Below are 24,042 nucleotides of genomic sequence, written 5' to 3' on the forward strand. Positions count from 1 at the left end.
AAAGACTTTATCCTGAAATCAAAAGTTGTACTGCCAAATAGAATGGCTACATGTTACATCTATCTGAATGCATCACTGCAGCAAATCTGTGCTCTCTGGAAGACAACGGAAGACATGAGTTCTCACGTGAGGGTGAGAAGCGCGTGGGCTCAGACTGCGTGCGCCCACTCCCATGACTGTGAGAGTCAAAATGAGGGGGTGACAGTGCTGCAGCTATTCCAGGACCGGTGCTATTTATATGAGCCTGTTCCAAACCTTAACACACAGATACCAAATCCACTCAACACTGTATGCAAAGGGAAACAAGAAACCACTCTGACGGGTCTGGTCCCTCGTAAACTCCCCAGATGACAAGCAAGTTATTTAATACGTTCTTTCTATGTTTGGAATGAATCTGTTTCCAAGAATAAAAGCATACAAACAATATCGTTATTACCTGTAATATGCTTAAAGAGCAGGGGTCCCCAACTGGTTAAACATGAAAAACACTGGCAGAGCTTTAGAAAGAGAGGAACATGTGCCTCACCCCTCACTGAGTCAGAACCTGCAGAGAGCGAAGTGCTGAGACATCTTTTTAAAAAGCGCTCCAACTCTCCAGGTGCTTCTGTCCAGCAGCCAGATTTGGGCACCAGTGCTGCGCAGCATGTTCCAGGCTTCAGGGTATGGGGGTTGTCCTGGGCTTGGATCAGGCTGGGGGGCTCTCATTCACCAGGTGTTGGGAGGGACTTGAGCCTGCATTTCCAGCAAGCTCCTAGGTGGGGCTAAGGTTGCTGATCCGCAGTGCGCCATCTCTGGGTGTGTACCTACACACCCATCACCTTTGTTGTACTGGGTTCAGGTATACGTTACAGCATGCACCGTGTACCCTCGCAGCCCTGCCCTGCTCCACACTGCCCCAGTCTCAAGTGGGGCTTGGACTTGCCTTCACCAAGGCACTTCTTTTCTCAGGGTCGAACCCTCCCTGAGGGCCCCCAACAGCCCTCTCCAGGCCTTCTGTCAGTAGAAAATGAAAATGCATTAATCGGCAGGGGTTTATCTGGTGTGAAAGGCTCAGGGAGACAATTCTTTTTATTGTCAAGGACCAAGATACAACATGTAGAAATGCTATACACAATGGCCATGAGCTACGAGATAGAAGTGGGGTGGAGGGGAGACGCGGTAACACACAGCACTATTCTGAACAAACTCTAGCTCTCCATTCTAACACGTGAACCAAGGAGAGACAGCCATCCTTTTTCACGAAGGCTGCAACAGAACGCAAACGTGACTTGGTTTATCAGCTCCCACAGGGCAGGCAGTGCAAAAGGCTATTGTAAGCTGGTTTGGGGAGCCCCCATCTCAAACACAGAGTGGATGCTGAAGGTGGTCCCTGGCCGCCGTTGGTGGCTGGTCCCCGGCTTGCTAGGTCCTGGGCATGTCTCGATTCTCAATGATCAGCTTGTCAGTTGAATACAGTTGGCCAATGTGGACCTGAAGGCAAAGAAAGGACACAGATCAGGAACCGTGGCCCTCTAGCCCCTGGCAAAGGTCAGAAGGAACATTTCCTAACATTTCGAATACAAATGTTGGCCATCCCAGGGCTGCTCCCTTCTGGCAACTGCACTGTGGGGCAAGGCCAGTCATTAGAGCTGCTTGGCTAGCTCCTTGCACCATCCAACCCCCACTTCCCTCACTGTGAGAAGTTACAGAGATCCACACACCAATTCCCTCTCTCTGAAACAGCATAGCCGGGCTGTGCTGAGCTGGGTGAGGCCTGCCTGCTGGTGGCATAGCTGTCCCATGTGTGCCCAGTACCTCCTCTCCTAAGTCTTTGAACTGCTTCTTGCATAGGGAAAGGGTTTTAGAACAATGCAGAAACGGGTGCCGACTACGCTGGGGTAGAAAAAGCACTGCATTCAGGTTAATGCGAACACTATTCCGTGGCCCATCCCGGGTGGGGTTGAGGGCAGCTGTCTGAGTGCCTGCACCTCCTGCCTGCCATCTTTCCTGCCCCCTTCTTTTTAAAGTGTCCTTTTTATTAAGTGTCTTAATGCCCAACGTTTCCACTGTCCCAGGTGGATGCTGGAGCCATCATCTGGGGCTACAGCAGGTCTTTCCTCGGGAACAAAGGGTCTTGCCACAATTTTTCTGTAAAAGCATTTCCTGAGTGATACATTTTTAAGAATAAGTGGAACTGGTGAAGAAAGGGCTGCCCATTAGCAACTCTATCTGGATTTCAGACCAGCTGGTCACTATCCATGGGAAATTCGAGGCGAGTAACTGCTGTTTAAGAAAACGATAGTAAACTCCTAAAGGCCACAGCTACCACCCAGAGCAGCCAGGGGTCAACATCATCATATGGTTTTCCTCCTCGACCTTAGTGCTCTGTTTCGAAGTGAAGGCCCCGAACAGAAGGCGACCATGTCATTACTACAGCACGTGTTAAAGAGCAGTACTCTGTCACCAAGGACAGCCCCGTGGTCTGTCTGAGGTGTCCTGCTTTCCATGCCATTTGCTCGGTCTTCAGTCTGCCCTTGTACAGCGGTTATCTTGAAGGTCTGTGGCACGGATAATAACTGCTAAGTGTTGTGGTGCAAGAGAAAGCGAAGAAAGAGGCAAGAGCAGCGGGTCATCTAAGAAGAAAGAAAAGTAGACAGTGGAGATTTGGGGATGGGGAGATCTCGCAGGTATTTTAAATGCAAGTGAATGTCCTAATTAAAAATCAGAAGAGACAGGTAGGAGTTATGGGAAGGTGGTGTAGAGAATGAGTTCTCCAGCACAACTCCTAACAAGTCACAGTGATGAGCTTTGCTACTGTGTCCTCATTCCTCCTTTCCTCTCATTAATATAGAGAAGACTTTGGATGCAAGTGGATGGGGGGCGTCTGGGGTGCTGCATTTCTCACAACCTGCAGGTAATGTTGATGCTGCTGGTCCATGGGCCACACTTTAGGTGGCAAGGTCGGAAATCATCTTGAGGGCTGTGAGGAGCCACACTGGGTTTCTTGGGGGCTACTGTACAGTCATGATGAATGCAGGGAGTTTCTGAGTTTCCCTTCTGGACAACCTGAAATAGCTACTGGGTGAGCTGAAGCCATCTATACCCTACTACAGAGAGGAGGATCGGCATTGTCCTCCACCCTGAATAGTACACGGTTTTGTTTTCATATATTAACCTCAACAGATAGATGCACCCACTATCAAACGATACTGAGAACAGAAAGGCTAGAACACCAATGATCCTTAAAAAAAGGGGAACCATTACTGTTTGGATAATTAACACTAGGCTAATACAAACAATTTTGTATAACAGCTTGGATGGTTCCGTTACCTGGGAGCTTGTTCTGTATTTAATTGATCTCAGGGGATTCACCAGGAACGCGTCCTAGAAGTGTCCACAATCGGACATTCTATGAGTACTTGACAGAGTTTACCATCATCTTCTCAAGGCTTTAGTGGCAGGCAGGGGTTATGGGATGGCATAAGAAGAGACCCATTCAAAAATGCAATGGGCTGGCTTGGGAAGCTGTGAGTTCTGTGTCCCCATGGGGAGCAGAAAGTGAGGATGGGAAGGAAGGTATATGCTAGACCAGGGCTGAACCAGATGGATTCCTTCTGACTCTCAGCTTCTGTGATTACAGGCACTGTCCATGGCTCCAGGATCCACCTGGGATGCACGGTTTCCGAATGGCCCAGTGCTGATCCACATATTCTACTTCTGGCACCCTGGAAGGAAAGGTGGCACCCTGGAAAGGCCCTGGGATGAGGGGGAGGGGGGCAGCGGGAACAGGACAGCTGGGCTGTAGCTCCGATGGCTCTGCCACTTGCCATGTGAGACTCTCCACTTCCTCTGGTCTCAGTTCCTCGCCTGTGGGATGAGGTCTGGAAACTTCTAGGTGATCTTTACGGTCCTTTGCAGCTCCAGCAGTCTTTGGGCCCTCAATAAAGTTGGCCAGTGTCAAGAAAAAGATGTGTGAGGTCCCCAACCAGTACAGCACCTACATGGCAGGAGAGTCCCTAGGGCAGCTGGTGGGAATCTGGCCAAGGGAGAGTCGTGGCAGACATGGAGGGGAGAAACGTGTTGCAGCAGCAGGAGGGGTGACTGGCTTCCTGGCCCCTCCTGAAGGGAGGGCGCACTTCTGTCCACCCGTTCACCGCCTGCAGCCCGGGCGGCATGCTCGCGAAGCCTGCCCTCCTCTTTGCAGCCATCTGGACCATCTGTGTGGTCTGTGTGTGTGGTCCCTATGAGGTCACGTGCTCTAGGGTCTGTGTGTGTGGGCCCTATGAGGTCACGTGCTCTAGTTCATGTCTGTCTTCCCTTCTCCAGCCCCCTGAGAGCCCCTCAAGGGCAGGACTGGTGAACGCTGCTTTCTGTGTCCCTGGGCCCCACACAGTCCTAGTAGACAACACTGCTCAGCAGATCCGTGACGAGCGAGCGAGAGAAGGAATCTGAGCCCAATGCACTGAGAGCAATGGCTGCAGCGAAGATGGACAGGCAGGCAGGGCCCTTTCCTGCGAGTGGAAGGCATATACAGCACACAATGCACAGGTGTTCAAAGACCCAGGAAACCTGGAGGAGCCCTGGAAGGGCAGCCCCAGCCCTGAGTCATTCTGCAGACAAGCAGTGAGCACCTCCTGTTCCAGGCACCTTGTGCGGGTGAGACTTTCGGATGTGATTAATGCCTGCAGAAATCTCTGAGTCCAGGAAGGGAAAACAGACAAGAATTGAGATAAACGACCTAGCATCTGGAATGTACTAGCACAGGAGGGCACACAGGACTAGAGGGATCTAGAAGATGTGACTCAGCCTGAGGGAGTCAGGGAAGACTTCTCAGAGGAGACAGCCTCAGGGGAGGAGGAGCTCAGAGGCCCAGAGGCTGGAGCTGCCGCAGGGGTGAGAAGCCCATGACACGACTGGATGTGGAGACTGTCAGAGACAGAAATAGACTAAGTGTGGATACGGAAGGGTGAGGGTGAGGATGGGGGTGGAGAAGGCAGAGAAGAGAGAATAAAAGGAAAGTGGGGTAGGGCCAGAACACAGATGCCATGCTCTACTTGGAGGGAATGGAAAGCTGTTAAAATGTTAAAAATGGAGGACCAGTGCATCCAGATCTGTGGTTAAACAGATCACCTTGTCTTAGGGTCAAGGCAAGGAAGAGGTGGAGAGTTGTGGCAGGGGACTCGGTTAAGGGACCAGTAAGAGTGCAGGTGAGGCTGGGCGCGGTGGCTTATGCCTGTAATCTCAGCACTTTGGGAGGTCGAGGTGGGTGGATCACCGGGTCACAGGTCCGAGACCAGCCTGACCAACATGGTGAAGCCCCGTCTCTACTAAAAATATATAGGGCGAGGTTGCGGGCACCTATAATCCCAGCTATTCAGGAGGCTGAGGCAGAAGAATGGCGTGAACCCAGGAGGCAGAGGTTGCAGTGAGCCGAGATCGTGTCACTGCACTCTGGCCTGGGTGACAGAGCGAGACTCCATCTCAACAACAACAACAACAACAACAACAACAACAACAACAACAAACAGAAAAAGAGTGCAGGTAAGAGGTGATTCCAGCTTGGAAGGAGTGGCAGAAGTTATAGAGGGGCAGCCAGAGGAATGGGTGCTGCACTGAAGGGGGACCCACCCTTGCAAGTTCAAGACTGCTGCACGTGGATGCTGTTAGAATCACTGCCCTCAGCTTTTGGTGAAGAATGAAGCCCAGAAGAATCAATCCATATAGAAGCAAAGACATGAACCCCAGATCTTCTGATCTCTGTCCAGTGCTTTCTCCAAAATGCTGCTCCCCTACCAGGTCCCAACCATTTCTTCCTTTCTTTTCTCTCTCTCTCTCTCTCTCTTTTTTTTAGAGACAGGTTCTCACTATGTTGCCCAGGTTGGTCTTGAACTCCTGGGCTTGAGTGATCCTCCTGCCTCAGCCTCCTGAGTAGCTGGGATTACAGGCATGTGCCGCCATGCCTGGCTGATCAATGATTTCTTCATAACGCAAATTATACATCACTATAATTATGAGCCTATGTTATGAAAATCTGAGATAACCACATGAGAGAACTGTGGCCTGCTCAGCATCCATCTCTCCTTTTTCCTTACAGGGTCAGTGCACATCTAGAAGTGTACATTCTCCAGACTCCTGTGCAGCTAGACGTGGCCAATGAGGTGTCAGCTGTCATCAAGGCAGGAGCATCTAGGAAAGTTCTTTAAAGTGGGCCGCCTCAGACTAGGGGCACTCCACTGCCTGCCTGCCCCCCAGTTTGTCTCCGTTCTGCCTGGAATATGAACTTGATAGCTGGAACACCAGCAGACATCTAGCACCGTAAGGTAAGTCTGATATGGCAGCTACATGCTAAGGCTGGGGGGCAGAAAGGAGGTGCCTGAGTGCTTGATGACCATGGAGACACCATGCCAGCTCTGGACACCTTATTGCCAGCTTTCTTTTATGTGCGAGAAAAGTAAACCTTCATCTTTTAAAAGCTCCTGTTACTTGGGTTTCTTGCTACATACAGCTAAACCAATCTTTACTGACTTGAATGCACAATGAGAATTTTAATGTGAGATCATAGGACTAATGAAACGAAGGCTGGTGCAGAGAAGGGGGTGATCTGTGCCCTGTGGCAAGTGGAAACAATGTCCCTGTCATCTGGGGAGGTGCAATTAACAAGTACCTACTGTAGCTGTTTCCAAAGTTTAAAAAAGCTACATGGGAAATTATAAAGATTCTGTTCTTTTTCTCTTTAAATCAGGGGTGTCCAATCTTTTTGCTTCCCTGGGCCACACTGGAAGAAGAAGAATTGTCTTGGGCCACACATAAAACACACTAACATTAACGAAAGCTGATGAGCTAAAGAAAAAAAAATCGCAAAAAAAAATCTCATGTTTTAAGTTTACGAATTTGTGTTGGGCTGCATTCAAGGCCATCCTGGGCTGCACGTGGCCCACAGGCTGTGGGTTGGACAAGCTTGCTCTAAATATTTAGCTGCATTCGGATAGGTGGCTATTAGTAGTTTGGTATTTTTGAGTAGTCTGTTATATCACATGTAGATTAAAAATGTGTGTGTATATATACACAATATTTAAATGTGAGATCATAGCATAACTTGCTTTTGAACTTAACTTCATATTATGATCCTTATGTCATTAACTGTCCTTTGAAGGAATATTTTCAGTAACTGTGTAATACTCCATTGTAAAGATATATCATAATCTATTTAATCACTCCCATATGATGAACATTTAGACTGTTTTCACTTAATGCCAGGATTATCATTCATATATAACCTTTTATCAAATCTGACTTTTTTCCTTATAAAAGGTTTCTAGAAGTAGAATTGTTGGATAAACAGATATGAATTTTTTTTTTTTTTTTTGAGATGGAGTCTCGCTCTGTCGCCCAAGCCAGAGTGCAGTGGCGCGATCTCGGCTCACTGCAAGCTCCGCCTCCCGGGTTCACACCATTCTCCTGCCTCAGCCTCCCAAGTATCTGGGACTACAGGCGGCCGCCATCATGCCCGGCTAATTTTTTTGTATTTTTAGTAGAGACAGGGTTTCACCGTGGTCTCGATCTCCTGACCTCGTGATCCACCCACCTCGGCCTCCCAAAGTGCTGGGATTACAGGTGTGAGCCACTGTGCCTGGCTAGATATGAATATTTTTATGGTTACTGATGGATCTTGCAAAACTACTTTCCAGAAGGTCTGTCTGGCCGACACTTCCTCTGGTGGCCCCTTTGAAGGCTTTGGTGGCACACTTATCATGCCTCAGAACAAACATGCTTCTCCCCATGTAGCTCCCTGTGTGTGAGCTCTGTGTGCTAAAGGCCGTATTCTCTATGCGCTGGCTAGAACAAGAACGAACACAGGATTCTCCAACAGGAGAATGTGGCCCTCTGCTGTGTTTCTTACAAAAGCTCCCATTACAGTAGTTACCGTCATGTTTATTTCATCTAGAGGATGAAACTTCTGGGGGAGGGGTGCTCTCCTGTAAGGCATGTAGCTGTGAGGTGGGATCGGCCCCATGGGAAAGACCCCAAAGGAAACCCACGGAATGAAGAACTGGGGGGCAATCTGAAGAGCCAAGCTTCAGGAAACTTGAAATCAAAACAAACCAAATTTATAGTCTGCTTTGACAGAAATTTTAATTAAATTAAAAAACAAAAAACAACCACAAAAAAACCCATTCCAGTACGACAATTTTATGGCCCTTGGCGGGGCGGGGGGGGAACTAATGACATCAGGTCTTACAATGTGAATGGTATTAAGAGGATATAGAGATGCATGTCTGTCTGACATATATACTGCATATACTGGGGCCACCCGCATGGTCCCCATACTGTAATGGTAAGTGGGTCTGCCTCAGTTCCCTAGCATGAGCATCGGTGACTGAGGGGAGGGGGGAGAAGGGATCATGTAATTTGACTTAGGTGCCTTCAAAGCACAGTTTAGGTCAGTGCCAGACCCATACAAAGTGCTCAGAAAGTACCTGACAACTAAAAATATCAGTCCCATACTCCATGGTTCTAAGGGTCGGTGCCCACTGACTCTAAAATCCAGATAGCTGAGTGATTACAGAGTGCTCTGCTGGTGAGCCACAAGTGGAAATACAGAACTGATGAAGACAAGTGAATAAAAACAGTGGTAGGACCATTTAGTGCAACAAGAATGTTCACTGACCGTTAAGTGAAATGAAATGATTTAAATTTGGCCCAGCAGAGGGTTTAAGGCTAGAATCCAGGGCTATATGGGATTTACCCAGAGCCATTACAGAAGAAGCAGGGGAAATACTCAGTTCACACAGGGAAGAAATATTAAAAAGTTATCTCAATGAGGGCTAAGGAGTTGAGGCAATAAATGTTTGTGGAGCAGTTCTGCTGCATTGATTTGGGCTGTAAAATGTGTCAGCACACAACAGGAGGCTAGCCAGGATTGATGCGGCGGAGCTAATGGCAGAGAAGGATGCTCCAAGCTACAGGTAAGAGGGTCTGGTCAACGCAAGTAAGGTAGTGCAATTAACAGCTTCAAGTTCCAGTCCCTCCAGAATCCCAAATTGACTTATACAGCCACATCAAACCATTACTGTGCATAAACTGGTCATTAAAGCTGATCACACTTTTATTCTATTAAGTTTAGGGAGTTGGCATTAGAGTTCATTGGAAAAGTACACAGATTACTCAACTGCCAGTAGCCGGGATGACTAGATGGCCCAGAAACACTTAAGAGCTCTGAGACTCATTAGACAAATAACCTGCAGGGGAGGAAGGAGCAAGATATAAGAAAATACAATTGGGTACAGTGTTACAGGTCTTCACTGCTTAGTCTTTCTTCTGAAGCAATGCACAGCCACCCTGCAACACATCTCTATAGAACCTGGGTCCCAGGAACTGGGCTCACTCGCCAGGGGAGTGGGTGGGGAAGGTGGGGAATGGACGCAGCCCTGGGCTGGGATCCTACTCCTGTCTCTGCCACTTCCTGCCTGTTTCGCAGAGTTGTTATGGGAATCAAATGAAACACTAGATGTGAAGAAAATCTACCATTTTCCCCAGTTCCTTCCCAGGGCCCACATATATGAAATGTCCTAACACTACTGGGAAAATCAAATAAGCACAGTGCTAGGCACCTGGCAAGGGCCTGCTAAACATTACTTCCATGCACAGATTTGTGCAAGGCCTGTCTCTGTCAAGATGCATATCATGGGCGGGGCGCAGTGGCTCACGCCTGTAATCCCAGCACTTTGGGAGGCCTAGCGGGCGGATCACAAGGTCAGGAGTTTGAGACCAGCCTGACCAACATGGTGAAACTCTGTCTCTACTAAAAACACAAAAATTAGCCGGGTGTGGTAGTGGGCGCCTGTAATCCTTGCTACTCAGGAGGCTGAGGCAGGAGAATCACTTGAACCCAGGAGGCAGAGGTTGCAGTGAGCCAAGATCGCACCACTGTATTTCAGCCTGGGTAACAGAGTGAGACTTTGTCTCAAAAAAAAAAAAAAAAAAAAAAACAAAAAAACCCAAAATGCATATCATGGGGTCCCAGACCCTGATCTTAGGATCTCAAGGCCCCTCACCCTTCAGCTATAAGAGCACATGATTCTGTAATAATTAACCCCCAACTGCAGAATATGGTGGCAATGACAGCTGAGCTCACCACGTGGGTGTGAATGTGATCTTTCCGGGCTGGACTCAAGGACTGACTGCTGAGTTGTTCTTTCCTCATCTCTTCTCTTATGGGCTTCCTGCCCAGACAGGGCCCATGACACTGCCAGTGGGTCAGAGCAGTCTGGTACGAGAAGGAGGTGGCTGTGCCCTGTACAGTTACAGGAGAGACATGGATGTCTAGCTTTGCTGGTGAAGCCAAGGGGTAAACTGCTCTGCTCTCTTCCCCCTCAGAGATCGGGGGCCGCAGGGCACAGTGCCAAATCTTGCCTCTGGTGTGATGATGATGATACTTTTTCAATTAATGATGATAATGCTATGACTAGTACAAAATAATGATGATGATGATGAAAGCAATAGTGACGATTAATGAGCATTTACTATGTACCAGGCACTGCTCTAAGTGCTTAATCAATTATTAATAACTAAATGAAAGTATTTCTTTTAGCCTCACAATGACTTTATGAGGAAAGTACCATTATTATCATCAATTTGTAGGCTTTTACAGGCAAACTCTGTCATGTTTTCTTTTAATTTCTATTTTTGGAGGGTGTGTACTTGCTCTGCTAGGCATGCTCTTCCATTTCACATGTCAGAAGCTGGCACCCCAGTGGATCACACTGAAAACAGAATGGGAAAGGGCAGTAACAACAGTCACAGTGACAAAAACACTCCTAGATGTAAACCTCGTAAGACATGTGTGATCTTTAGAAAGAAACTAAAAAGCTAAGTAATATAAAATTTTACTGAGAGATACCATATTCGTGAAAAGACTGAGTCATATAAAAATGCCAATTTTGCAAATGAATTTACATTTAGTACAATGATAATACAAAATCTGACAAGATTTTAAAATACATGACAAAATGACTTTAAGGTTTATGTGAATAAAAAGTCATGAATAAGAAAACCTTTGAAAAGGAAAATCTTAAAGCATTTTTGAGATATTAGTAAAACAGAATGGCACTGGCCCAAGGAGAGAGAAATTCACACAAGAGAGAGTTACAAACCAGATCCTGTTATGCAGAGGTAGTTAACACATAAAATCATACTCCTGGCAGTGTGGTGGCTTACGCCTGCAATCCCACTACTTTGGGAGGCCAAGCCGGGTGGATCACGAGGTCAAGAGATCGAGACCATCCTGGCAAACATGGTGAAACCCCGTCTCTACTAAAAATACAAAAATTAGCTGGGTGTGGTGGTGTGCGCCTATAGTCCCAGCCACTCGGGAAGCTGAGGCAGGAGAATTACTTGAACCCGGGAGGCAGAGGTTGCAGTGAGCTGAGATTGTGTCACTGCACTCCAGCCTGGTGATAGAGCGAGACTCCGTCTCAAAAAACAAAAAAAACAAAAAAAAAAACAAAAAAAAAAACCGCACAAAAAACCAAAATCGTTCTCCTGGGGATTTGGGACTTAGCTTAAAGGGGCTGTGGTAGCCAGAATATTTCTTGGAAGTCTCATATTGATCTTCATGTAAATGGTATATTCTGCTGTATAGCATGTCTGTGCTTATTTTCGTATAAAAATGTTTTCCCTGCCAGATGTGGTAGGGAAACCCACCTTGGTGCACACCTGTAGTCTCAGCTACTTAGGAGGCTAAGGTGGGAAGATTGCTTGAGCCCAGGAGTTCGAGGCTGTAGTGCTCTATGATCTCGCGCAACATAGCAAGACCCAGTCTCTTCACAGTTTTTTTTTCCCTCCAAGTTGACAAGTAACCCTGACCCTCCAAGAGGATGCACTGTTTTTACCCTGTCACCTTTGAGTGCCTTCTGATACACCCAGTTTCAGAAACATATTTTTAAGATACTGCACTTTCCTAAGATAGCTACATTTTCAGGGGGGCTTTGGAAGGCCAAAAAAAACCCCCTTGAGCCACCAAAACAATATCTATACATATATATATTCTGAGACAGAGTCTCACTCTGTCATCCAGGCTGGAGTTCTGTGGTGTGATCTCAGCTCGCTGCAACCTCCTCCTCCTGTGTTCAAGTGATTCTCATGCCTCAGCTTCTTGAATAGCTGGGACTGCAGGCATGTGCTACCACACCTGGCTAATTTTTGTGTTTTTAGTAGAGATGGGCTTTCACCATGTTGGCCAGGCTGGTCTCAAACTCCCACTTCAGGTGATCCGCCTGACTTGGCCTCCTAAAGTGCTAGAATTACAGGCATGAGGCACCATGCCCGGCCAACACATTTTTGACAGAATTTCAACATATGGTCTCAGATGGCACATGCTAAGCTGCCTGCTCCTGTTCACCTGCACTGAGGAAGGTAAGCATGACATCTGTGCCCCTCCTCTGGCTTATGACAAGGCTGGACATCCTTTCACGCTGCCTGCAATTCCTGCAGCAATTGTCCCTGGTGAGATCCCAGCATGGAGAGGCATTGCCACAGCCTTATCACAGTCAAGTCACCAATGATAAAAGTTTATTTGTCAAATAGACCATTTTATATCATGCTTTTATATTTCCCAATTTTTTTTAAAAGCACACTGAAATAGGGACGCGTGAATTTATGTCTACATTTTTTCAGTCTTTTCTGTATGGCAACAAGAAGTATTGTGAAACCCAAACTTAGGAATATCGACCACATGGTGTTCCTCTAAAAACAGCCCTCGGTCCACATAACCTTTTCTTCTTTTTAGAATCCAGTAGGCTTGTTCTTCAAAATGTTTACATATAATAGCATAACACTGCTACATTTAATTCTGCCACCATTTTATGCAACAGAAGGGTGCCTGAAGGGATCATCCAAACTGGATTTACTGAAACCCCAACCTCCAATGACGCGTGGTAGCTGAGAAAGGCCATTTCAAAGAAGCAGGGGTGCATCTTTTTGCTTCCCCTCTCCCGGTACACACTCCATCTCCATCCTTCCTGTAAGCCTTGAATGCCAGATATGGGGATTTCTTTTTTTTTTTTTTTTTTTGAGACAGAGTCTCGCTCTGCGCCAGGCTGGAGTGCTGTGGCGGATCTGCGGCTCACTGCAATCTTGCCTCCCGGGTTTCAGCCTTCTCCTGCCTCAGCCTCGGAGTAGCTGGGGTCAGGCGCCCGCACCTGCCCTCGGTAGTTTTTTGGTATTTTTTTTTTGTTAAGAGCGGGGTTTCACCGTGTTAGACCAGGGATGGCTCGGATCGTCCTGACCTCGTGATCGCCGTCTGGGCCCTCCAATGCTGGGATTACAGGCTGAGCCACGTTGCCCGGGCGGGCGACTTTCTTTCTCTCTTATTTTTTTTTTTGAGGGACAGAGTCTCACTCTGTGCCCAGGGCTGGAGTTGCAGTGCCGATCTCAAGCTGCATACAGCTGCCGGCCTCCCGGCGTTACGCCTTCTTGCCGTCAGAGTCTCCCGAGTAGCTGGGACTACAGGCGCCCGCCACCTCGCCCGGCTAATTTTTTTTTTTTTAAGTAGAGACGGGGTTTCGCTGGGTTAGCCAGGATGGTCTCGATCTCCTGACCTCGTGATCCGCCCATCTCGGCCTCCCAAAGTGCTGGGATTACAGGCTTGAGCCACCGCGCCTGGCCGGGATATTCTTAATGTGGGGGGAGGGGGTGGGAAGTCGGCCTCTTATTTCCTCTGTGTTGTTGCTGACAGAGTGATGAGCAAATTCATATCCCTGCCCACTATCCCGTGTCACAGTTAATAATTAATATGTTTCATCTTTGCTTGCTGGGACAAGAGAGAAACAAGGTACAAGAGCGTGCACTCTTCGTCAGCATGACCACACGTCCAGTCCACACCCACTGTCCCAGGGTGACTACAGATAGAGCGTTGTCCACTCTCAAGTGTCTGCCTCAATCATCAACACACAGTGGACAGTTGCCCTCACTCTTATCCACTTTTATCAGCACGCTGCACCGGCTTGTGGTCTTTCTGAATGTCTCATGTTCAGTTAAAAAAGGCCGGGTGTGGTGTCTCACACCTGTGATCCCACCACTGAGGCGGGTGGATCACTTGTGACCAGGAGTTCGAGACCAGCCTGATCAACGTGACAAGACCCCATCTCTACTAAAAATACAAAAAAAGTTGGCTGGGCGTGGTGTCATATGCCTGTAATCCCAGCTACCGGGAAGCTGAGGCAGGAGAAACGCTTGAACCCAGGAGGCGGAGGTTGCAGTGAGCTAAGATTGTGCTATCGCACTATAGCCTTGGTGGCAGAATGAGACTCTCCAAAAAAAAAAAAACCAAAAACACAGGCCCACCATGTGACGGTCTCTTTCCGTGGCATTTCACATCATCACAGGAAAGGGAATGAAACTATTTTATTTTGTTTTATTTTATTTTATTTTATTTTTTGAGATGGTATCTCGCTCTGTCACCCAAGCTGGAGTGCAGTGGCGTGATCTCGGCTCACTGCAACCTCTGCCTCCTGGGTTCAAGCAATTCTTCTGCCTCAGCCTCCCGAGTAGCTGGAACTATAGGCGTGTGCCACCATGTCTGGCTAATTTTTTTTGTATTTTTAGTACAGACAGGGTTTCACCATATTGGCTAGGTTGGTCTTGATCTCCTGACCTCCCAAAGTGCTAGGATTATAGGTGTGAGCCACTGCGCCTGGCCGGGAATGAAACTATTTTAATGGATCTCAAAGACTCCAAAGTTGTGGGCAGCTAGCAGAGGTTCCCATCTCACAAGCCTTCTGTTCCCTCTGCAGGAATGAGTCCTTTTTGAATGGATACACGGGTTAAGGCAGAGGTTCCTATTGAGGTCTGTGCACTGGAGTCACGGGGTCTGCTTTGTAGGACCTGGGGGGCCCAGCCCCACCTGTGGAATTTCTCCTTAGGGAGGCAACTGGGGGGTGGGGGCATGCATGTCATTGCTTCCTTGCTTCTGACTAGCGTCCCTGAATGAGAAGCAGTGCTCATCTAAGCGGATTCAGGCTGAGCACTTATTTTTTGAGTATTACCTGGCTTTCCTCCCCCTCCACCCCTGCCCTGCAATGGAGTGCATACTTTTCCAAAAAACAAAAAACCAGGGTAGCGATTTTCCTACCAGGTGCACTTTGGGTACCGTTCTTCCAGAAGGCAGGGCCATGGACTACAAAACCAGGGGACAGAAGTGTCTTTGCACCCTATGGTGTTCCTATAGGATGCTATCGCCTGCTACGCTGCTAGCTGAAGGCAGGGAATATCTTCCTGTCTTCTATACACACACTTGCACTTTATATGGGAGCTGGGTTTTGTGGGTGATTTCTATCTGCTGCTCTAGACCACGGCTCAGGGTGGAGAGACAGTTACAAAACAGGAGACAGGTAGCTGTCTCCCATCACACTTACACACCCACCCTCTCCAACGCCTGATGGTCAGTGCAGAGAAGGCCACACGGGGACAGTGGATATAAAAAGTGCCAGCCAGTAGCCAGGAGTCCCCTGGAGCTAGCACTGCAGCATTGCACAACAGAAGCTCCCCGAGACAAAAGCACCCGAACAGTCAGCACACCACGTTACATGTCAGCACCGCTGCAACTGTCACCAGGTCCTTCTGAGAACCGGGCAGAACTCAGGGCCCAAACATCACGTCAGAGGAAGCCCTGGCAATTCCCTGGGATGGCGACAACAGAGCCCAGGCACACTGCCAGAGGCCCTGTCCTATCAGAGGTCACACTCCCGCATTTGGGGAGAGACCAAAGCTCAGCTGCATGTCTTTCCCTGAACTCTGCTTCATGCCACCAAAACCACAGCGGCAAGGCCAGAATCCTGGCCCCTCTACGATTAGCTACAAGGTGATGCAAATGCTGAGGCTGATCCTTCCTGGGATGTGTGCTGGGGAATGAGCTGGGGAATGTGCTGGGGAATGGTGTGTTTACCACCTGCTCTGGGGGATATATACCTTTGACAAACTTTCTGGGGGCTATCAGGATGCCTCTATTTTACCCCTCCAGGGACACCTTTTTTAAAGTCAACTTGAACCAGTTCAAATATCAAAACCAGAACTGGCTCAAGGCGATGTTTTTCCCTCTCACTGTTTTGGTGCTCCCTTCAGCCTGATTTCTGGGTTAGGGGGAGACAGAAGGGAGACCAGGTAGTGGGGTATGTTGGTATACATATGACCCCAATATTGTTAGCCCATGACATCATTCCTGGAAGGCTCCCAAGCCCTGGGCCATTGAGAGGGTGTTGCTGGCCATGTGTTTTCAAGTCCGTGGATATCACATAGCAGCTCCCTGTTGAAGGTGAGCAGAGGAACATACAAGCACCCAGCACCAGCCACACTGGGCTGTCAATATACTTTGTGTGGTTTTGGTGTTTGTCTCCGACATGACACTGTGAGCTCCCTGAAGTCAGGGGATGAGCCCATTTCATGTCCCCAGCACTTAGCAGTGCAGAGCTTCCCTCATCTCCTAGTGAAACTATTCCTAAGAGTCTGGGAAGCTGGTCATTTTCATATGAGACCTGTGGGCATCTTCCTGGCCTTGCTGACGTGGCTGGTGCAGTTATGGTAAGGAGAAGGGGCCTGTGCCCCACCTTGCTGCACCTGCACGGCTGCTGAAGTCATCCCTCTAGAGACACATGCTCATCACATCAACCCATGGCCCAGAAACCTCCAGTGGTTTCTAGGACGGCTCCCTCCTATGGAATCCTCATTCCCTGGCTGGGTGCCAGGCCCTCTCCCAGCTCTCCTCTCTCTTCCAAGCAACTAGGCCTGGCCTATCACTTGCTTTGGCTGCCTCGACATGGAATCTTTGGTCTAGGCAGCCAGGGTGGAGCCCATGACCCAGGCTGTGAGCAAACACTCCCATGTACCTGTCAGCTACTCGAGCACAGTGACCCTGGCCTATTCCCAGCGCCTCAGCCACTCTGCTGAACGAAGGAATGAATTCCAAGAGAAGGAGGCACCTGTGTAATGTTTCAGGGCAAGCCCTGGCAGAAGAGGAACAAGAATCCCAGAGTGGTCACCACATATGGAGTTGCCACGAGCCTGCAGCAGAGCCTGGCAGAGGAAGGCACCCCTCCCAGGAGCATTCTTCATGCTGTTTAGGGACAAGATGTTCTAATGTACTCATATGAATCAGGGAACTGAGATATCTGAGGGACTCAGATATCTGAAACCTGAAAGGCTTTGCAAAGCAAACCTGAAAGGCTTCGATGATAAGCTCAGTGAGAAAAGCTCTGGGTTTTCCTTCTGACCCCCGAATCCCACAAACTCAGCCTGCAGCAAGTGGCTTTCCTTCGGACCCATTTCTGATGTGTGTTTTGGTTCAAACAAGGTGGCTGATCCACTTGTCTCAGCATCAATACAAAGGGACACTGACGCTGGGTCCAACCCTAAGGACACTGCCCATTCGTGGGACAAGATCTTCCTTCTGGGCAGTTTGCGAAGACATCGCCTTTCACCATTCACACGGTTTATTTCTGAATTACGGTAATATGTTCCTGTCACTTACCCTTGGGACCCTATTGTAGAAAGCTGCAGAGTTTAGCACAAAGTTGAGCCCTTTAGACATGCAGATTATTTCCTTTATTTTTTGACAGAAGTATCCTAAGGTCTTCTGATGCAAAACAATGGCTCTTCCGGAGCTGTGCAAATGCAAGGCTTCCTCTCCCTTGGGAGACAGTGATGAAAGCCCTTCACATCCCTGGCCCCTTGCTAGTGACCTGGCTAGAGCCAGGCCACGAGCACCAACCGAGTATAATGCTCAGGGGAATGGAAACAAACCCTTCAAGACCCCGGGGAGATCGGCAGTGTAGCTGCTAGAAATGCTCAGGTATTTGAAGAACGCAGACAGCAGGCAGATCACGGTCAAGAGAAATGTATGAAAAAGCAGCTGCACTACAGTGCAAGAATGATTCTGTACAGCAGCCACACCCAAGGGAATGAAAACACGCACCTCAGAAACGTGTAGATCTGATCACAGCAACACAGTTCGCAACAGCCAAGAAGTGAAAACAGCCCAAAGACATATTAACTGATGAACAAATCAATAAAACGTGGTATTTTCATACAATGGAATATTATTTAGCCACAAAAAGGAATGAGGTTCAGATCCATGCTATAAGGATGAACCTTGAAAATATTATGCTAACTGATAAAAGCCAAACACGAAAGGCCACATACTGTATGATTCAATGTATATGAAATATCCAGAATAGGCCAATACATAGAGACAGACGGCAGGTTAGTGGCTGGGGATGGGTGGGCCAGTGGGAGGGAATGTGGAGCAACTGCCAGTGAGTACGGGTTTCTTTCTGGGGTGCTGAAAATGTTTTAAAATTGATTGTAGTGATGCTGGCACAACTCTGAAGATACTAAAAACCAGTGAGTAATATACTTTATTGATTTATTTATTTTTCTGAGACAGAGTCTCACTCTGTTACCCAGGCACGATCTTGGCTCACTGCAACCTCTGCCTCCCGGGTTCAAGCAGTTCTCCTGTCTCAACATCCCAAGTAGCTGGGTCTTCAGGCACCTGCCACCACACCCTGCTAAGTTTTGTATTTTTAGTACAGATGGGGTTTCACCATGTTGGCCAGGCTGGTCTCAAACTTCTGACCTTAAGTGATCTGCCCACGTTAGCCTCCCAAAGTACTGGGATTACAGGCATGTGCCACCGCACCCGGCCTCTTTTTGTATTTTTTGTGGAGATAGGGTTTTGTCATGTTACCCAGGATGGTCTCGAACTCCTGGGCTCAAGTGATCCACCCACCTCGGCCTCTCAATGTGCTGCAATTACAGCATAAGCCACCGTGCCTGGCTGAATAATATACTTTAAATGGGTGAATTTTAAGGTATGTGAATTCTCAATAAAGATGTTAAAAAATACAGGTTAAAAAGTCATTAAAGATTTTGCAATTATAGCTCCAATACTGTCTAGACTTGTGCTACTCTATTGGACATGTGGCTATTTAGCACTTGAAATATGGCTGGTCCAAACAGAGATGTTCTATAAGTATAAAATACAGATTGGGTTTCAAAGACTTAGTAAGAAAAAAAGCAAAATATCTTAATTGTTTTTTGTATTGCTTAAATGGCAATACATTAAATATACTGGGTTAAAGAAATTATGTTATTAGAATTAATTTTGTCTGTTCTTTTTTGCTTTTAAAATGTGGCAACTTGGCTGGGCGCAGTGGCTCACGCCTGTAATCCTAGCACTTTGGGAGGCCGAGGCAGGCGGATCACAAGGTCAGGAAATCGAGACCATCCTGCTAACTCGGTGAAACCCGTCTCTACTAAAAAATAATACAAAAAATTAGCTGGGCGTGGTGGCGGGCGCTTGTAGTCTCAGCTACTCGGGAGGCTGAGGCAGGAGAATGGCGTGAACCCGGGAGGTGGAGCTTGCAGTGAGCCGAGATCGCACNATATGGCTGGTCCAAACAGAGATGTTCTATAAGTATAAAATACAGATTGGGTTTCAAAGACTTAGTAAGAAAAAAAGCAAAATATCTTAATTGTTTTTTGTATTGCTTAAATGGCAATACATTAAATATACTGGGTTAAAGAAATTATGTTATTAGAATTAATTTTGTCTGTTCTTTTTTGCTTTTTAAAATGTGGCAACTTGGCTGGGCGCAGTGGCTCACGCCTGTAATCCTAGCACTTTGGGAGGCCGAGGCAGGCGGATCACAAGGTCAGGAAATCGAGACCATCCTGGCTAACTCGGTGAAACCCGTCTCTACTAAAAAAAAATACAAAAAATTAGCTGGGCGTGGTGGCGGGCGCTTGTAGTCTCAGCTACTCGGGAGGCTGAGGCAGGAGAATGGCGTGAACCCGGGAGGTGGAGCTTGCAGTGAGCCGAGATCGCACCACCGCATTCCAGCCTGGGTGACAGAGCGAGACTCCGTCTCAAAAAAAAAAAAAAAGTGGCAACTAGACAATTACACATATAGCTTGCATTTATAGCTTATGTTATTTTACTAATGGACACTGTGATTGGTATCCTTTTTTCATTTTATTTATTTTAGTGGGTTTTAAAACCTGTGATAAAACAACATTGTTACATTACAATTTACCATTTTAACCCTTGCTTTTAATTTTGAAATAAATATACATTCACAGGAAGTTGCAAAAAATAGTAGAGAGAGGGTCCCTGTACCCTTCACCCCATTTCCTCCAATGGAGACATCCTGCCGAATTATAGCACAATATGAAACCCGGAAATTGACATTTACACCATCCTTTACAAATTTTTTGGTGGCAGACAAATCAGCACCTGGATGAGGAAGCGTCTGGGCAGGCAGTGGGAGATGTCTTACAGTTGTTGATTTCTCTATAAAGCAAACTTGGTTCTGCTCGGAATCATACAAATTAAGTGAACATCCAAATTTAGGTTTCTTACTGTCTGCCGAGAAATATTTTATAGAAGCTGCCAATAGTGAAGAGGATAGCAGTGATGACATTTATATCCTGGAAGCAGGGCACCCATCACCGCTCACACCCTGCTCCCAGCTGTAGGTAGGGGTGACATGGAGTTGCAAAATAAGAATGCCCTGTGGCCTTGTAGATACAAATCGCGTCCCTAGCTCAGCCCTCACTCAGGAGTAAATGGAACTATTGAGCTTCAGAGTGGTGGAGTACATCTCTTTGAGGAAAGTCAAAGTGACAAGGCTGCCTGGATGACAGACGGCAGATAAGAAGGAGCCACCTTTTACTTTTTCCTCTTCAGGGAAGAAAATCATATCTGGAGATTTCAGTGCCCCATGTGAGGAAGTGACAGTCACAAATATGTGCATTTGGAGAAGATGCCTCCCTCTTCTTTTCCCTCCTCATGACCATTTTGTGAACATGTCTCTTGAACCCTCTTACTGTTCTTTTGGTTTCCTCTTTGTCCACAGTTCCCATGTTCTCACAAGACTCTGGATATGAACTGCTACATGGGGTATGACCAAGCTCATCAATCTTGCTTTTACTTACATTTTTTGTTTGAGGTCCCATGTCACCTGCATGACTAGGTGACACTACCAGCAGAGAAGGGCCTGGGGCTTCTCTTGGGCAGCCAGTGCTTGGGCCTACGCCCTTCAAAGGCTTGACTTTGCCTCTCCAGAGCTTCTGATGTGCTCCTTACATATGTGCTTGCTCAAAAAAATGCTCAATCCCCCCAAAGGATTTCTCTCCATGTGTGCACTGTCTCTGAGGGCTTAGAGGCTGCAAGCAGCCACAACCCTGCCTGCACTCCAGCCATGCTTCCAGGCCATCAAGGGCCACTGCACTTGATGGTGTGATCCTAGGACTGCGTCTACCTGCTCCCGCACTCAGCTGGGGATATGGGAAATAGTGGCATTGGACTCACGGGCTGTCCTGAAGCAAGCCAGGTTTCTCCAAAGGATTGCCCTGTGTGTCAGCTTCCCAATGCTGCAGTCAAAAATTACCCCCAAACAAGTGGCTTAGAACAACACAAACTTATTCTCTTACAGTTATGGAGGCCAGAAGTCAAAAATCAGGTTCACTGGGTGAAAGTCAAGGTGTTGTCAGGGCTGGCTTCTTCCCGAGGCTCTGGGGAGAATCGGTTTCCTTGCCTTTTCCAGCTTGCATGGCCTCCAGCATTGCTTAGCGTGTGGTGCCTGCCTCATCCTCAAAGCAGCCACTCCGATCTCTGCTTCTGTCATTCTCTCCCTCAGCAGCCAAACCTCCCTCTGTCTTCCTCTTAGAAGAAGAGTTGTGATGACAGTAGGCCAATGTGGATAACCCAGGCTGATCTCCATCTTAAGGTTCTCATTTGATCATACCTGTGAAGTCCCTTTTGCCATAGAATGTAACATTCACAGGTCTCGGGGATTAGGATGCGGATGCCTTTGGGGGTCATTATTCAGCCTACCATATCTTACTTTATGGTTTTGTTGAAAACAATTGTTTAAAAAAATTTTAATGTATCTTACTGTAGAAAATGTGAAAATACAGCTCTAGGACTATCCTTACTCCACCAGCCACACTGAAGAGGGGGAGAAATGAGAGCGCAGAGCAGCGCAACAGGCCAAGTCAGAGAGATTCGTGCCGAGGTGAAGCAGGGGTGTGGAAGGACGGGAAGGAAGCTGCGCTGCGGAAGTCTTCATTCAAAGTTGGTTAAGCACTTGGAACATGCTTTCCTTACAGATTATGTTCTAAATATGGATTAGGTTTCCAGCTCTGACTACAAAAACTAATTAAATCTGAAATCTTTTTATTAAGAGGTACTAGAGAGAGGAATTCTGAACTGTGGAGCCCTGAATAGACTATGCTTCCTCTGTACACACCTCAGGGCTGGGAGAGACGCTGGTGTGAGTGAGGTCTTGGGCCTGGGAGTGGGCTGCAGGGGGAATTCAGGAGAGCTCTCCTCCTGGTGGACCATGGAGGGCCTGGAGGCCAACGCTGGGATTCTGGGATTAGTGGGGCTGGAGGAGACATGGGGGCCCTGGGGATCCGGCTGACACTGGCCTCCCAAGTGAGCTTTATCTGCCAAGTAGGGGCTAGAGAGCAAGGCTGTTGCTCCCTGCTCCTCAGGCTGGGATTGCACAGGGGACCTGGGAACAGGGAGACTGGCAGCTGCTGCGGCTGCTGCCCCACTGGTCCTCCGGAGTAGGGAGCCCTTCACCTTTGTCACCTATAGAACTGCAGCCACATGGGGCACTCTAACAAGTAGACCTGGGCCCCAGTGAGATGACAAAGAAAAATACCAATACGTCTAAGGGAATCCGGGAGTCAGAGAGAAAAAAATCAGAAAGAAATGGCTGCTTCTAAAACTGTGGAGGAGAGGAAGACAAGCGGTACGCAGTAAGAGCACTCAGAGACTCGGGAAAACAACTAGGAAGCAATACACTTATGAAATGTATGTCTAGGGAAACAGGGCTTGGTGGGAACAACTGGTAACCTCTTACACATAATAGTAAAAAATATATGCTTCTAATTATAAGCACTGGGTTACAGAAGACAGTCATTAAGGGCACAGAAAAGTAGAACGGAATTTCCAAACTGACAAAAGAAAAGAAAGATAAAAAGGGAATGAATAGTTACCTGATAAAACCATTAAAAATAAGGAAGGGAAAAGAGAGAATCAACTAAAATACATAATAGCATAAGACAGACTACAATGAACTCCATCAGCCATAATATGAAATGTGAATGGATTAACCGGGATAGGTAACAAAACAAGACAAAAACCCCTTAAACAAAAGTGGTAAAGGAAGACTGAAAATCAAGGGATGTGTTCAGATATACCGGGTACATTTGTGGGGGAAAATTCTATATTAACATTTGACAAGGCAGAATTGAGTCTAAAACCTTCCAACTAAATAATGAGCCACATTTACAGAAAGGATGCAGCCATCATAAACCTGTATGCACTAAATAAGACTGTAGCTAAGCACATAAAACCTAAATTACTAGAAATAAAAGGAGAAACTGACAAAGGCAAAATGATGGTGGGGAACTTTGACATTCCTCTTTCCAAGCTGGATAGAAACAGTACATTTACAAAGGTAATGACAGATAATCTGAATAATACAATGGACAAACTAAATATACACACATGTATCTCAGAGAATACATTAAAAAAAATGGCATCTGGCCGGGTGCAATGGCTCACGCCTGTAATCCCAGCAGTTTGGGAGGTAAAGGCAGGAGGATCACTTGAGGCCAGGAGTTTGAGACCAACTTGGCACCTCATCTCTTAAAAGAGAAAAAAGAAAATTGTGCCTGAAAGAAAGCTCCCTCCAAAAGCAACAAAGAAAACGTTGTCTGCAAGCCATTCACAAAACTTCATCAAGGGCTAGGCCAAAAGAAGGTCTGAAAAGGTTCAAACCAGTAGATATTTTAATCTCTTCTATGGTAATTGGTCTATTCAAGCTTTCTATTCCTCAGGTTAATTTATTTTTTTATTAGATTTTCAAATTAGCTGCCACAGAGCTGTCCACAGCTTTTTCCTACGCCATATCCTCACTATGCAATTATTAAGAATGACATTATAGAAGAATATTTAAAGACCTGGAAAATATGTTTTATGAAAAGCAGCAGCAG

At 47.2% G+C, this 24,042-nt stretch overlaps 1 protein-coding gene across 1 annotated transcript in view; it reads right to left on the minus strand.

Moving 5' to 3' along the window:
• Positions 1–407: 407 nt before the first annotated feature.
• The window catches only part of LYRM4 (LYR motif containing 4), a 172,909-nt gene continuing 149,274 nt past the window's right edge, over positions 408–24,042 (minus strand). The window contains exon 3 of the mRNA XM_017884143.1: positions 408–1,470. Coding sequence (XP_017739632.1) covers positions 1,402–1,470 — 69 coding nt within the window. The 3' untranslated portion in view covers positions 408–1,401. The remainder of the gene's footprint in view (positions 1,471–24,042) is intronic.

The sequence above is a fragment of the Rhinopithecus bieti genome, unplaced genomic scaffold, assembly GCF_001698545.2.
Source record: "Rhinopithecus bieti isolate Rb0 unplaced genomic scaffold, ASM169854v2 scaffold_14232, whole genome shotgun sequence".
In the NCBI taxonomy this organism is placed as follows: Eukaryota; Metazoa; Chordata; class Mammalia; order Primates; family Cercopithecidae; genus Rhinopithecus; species Rhinopithecus bieti.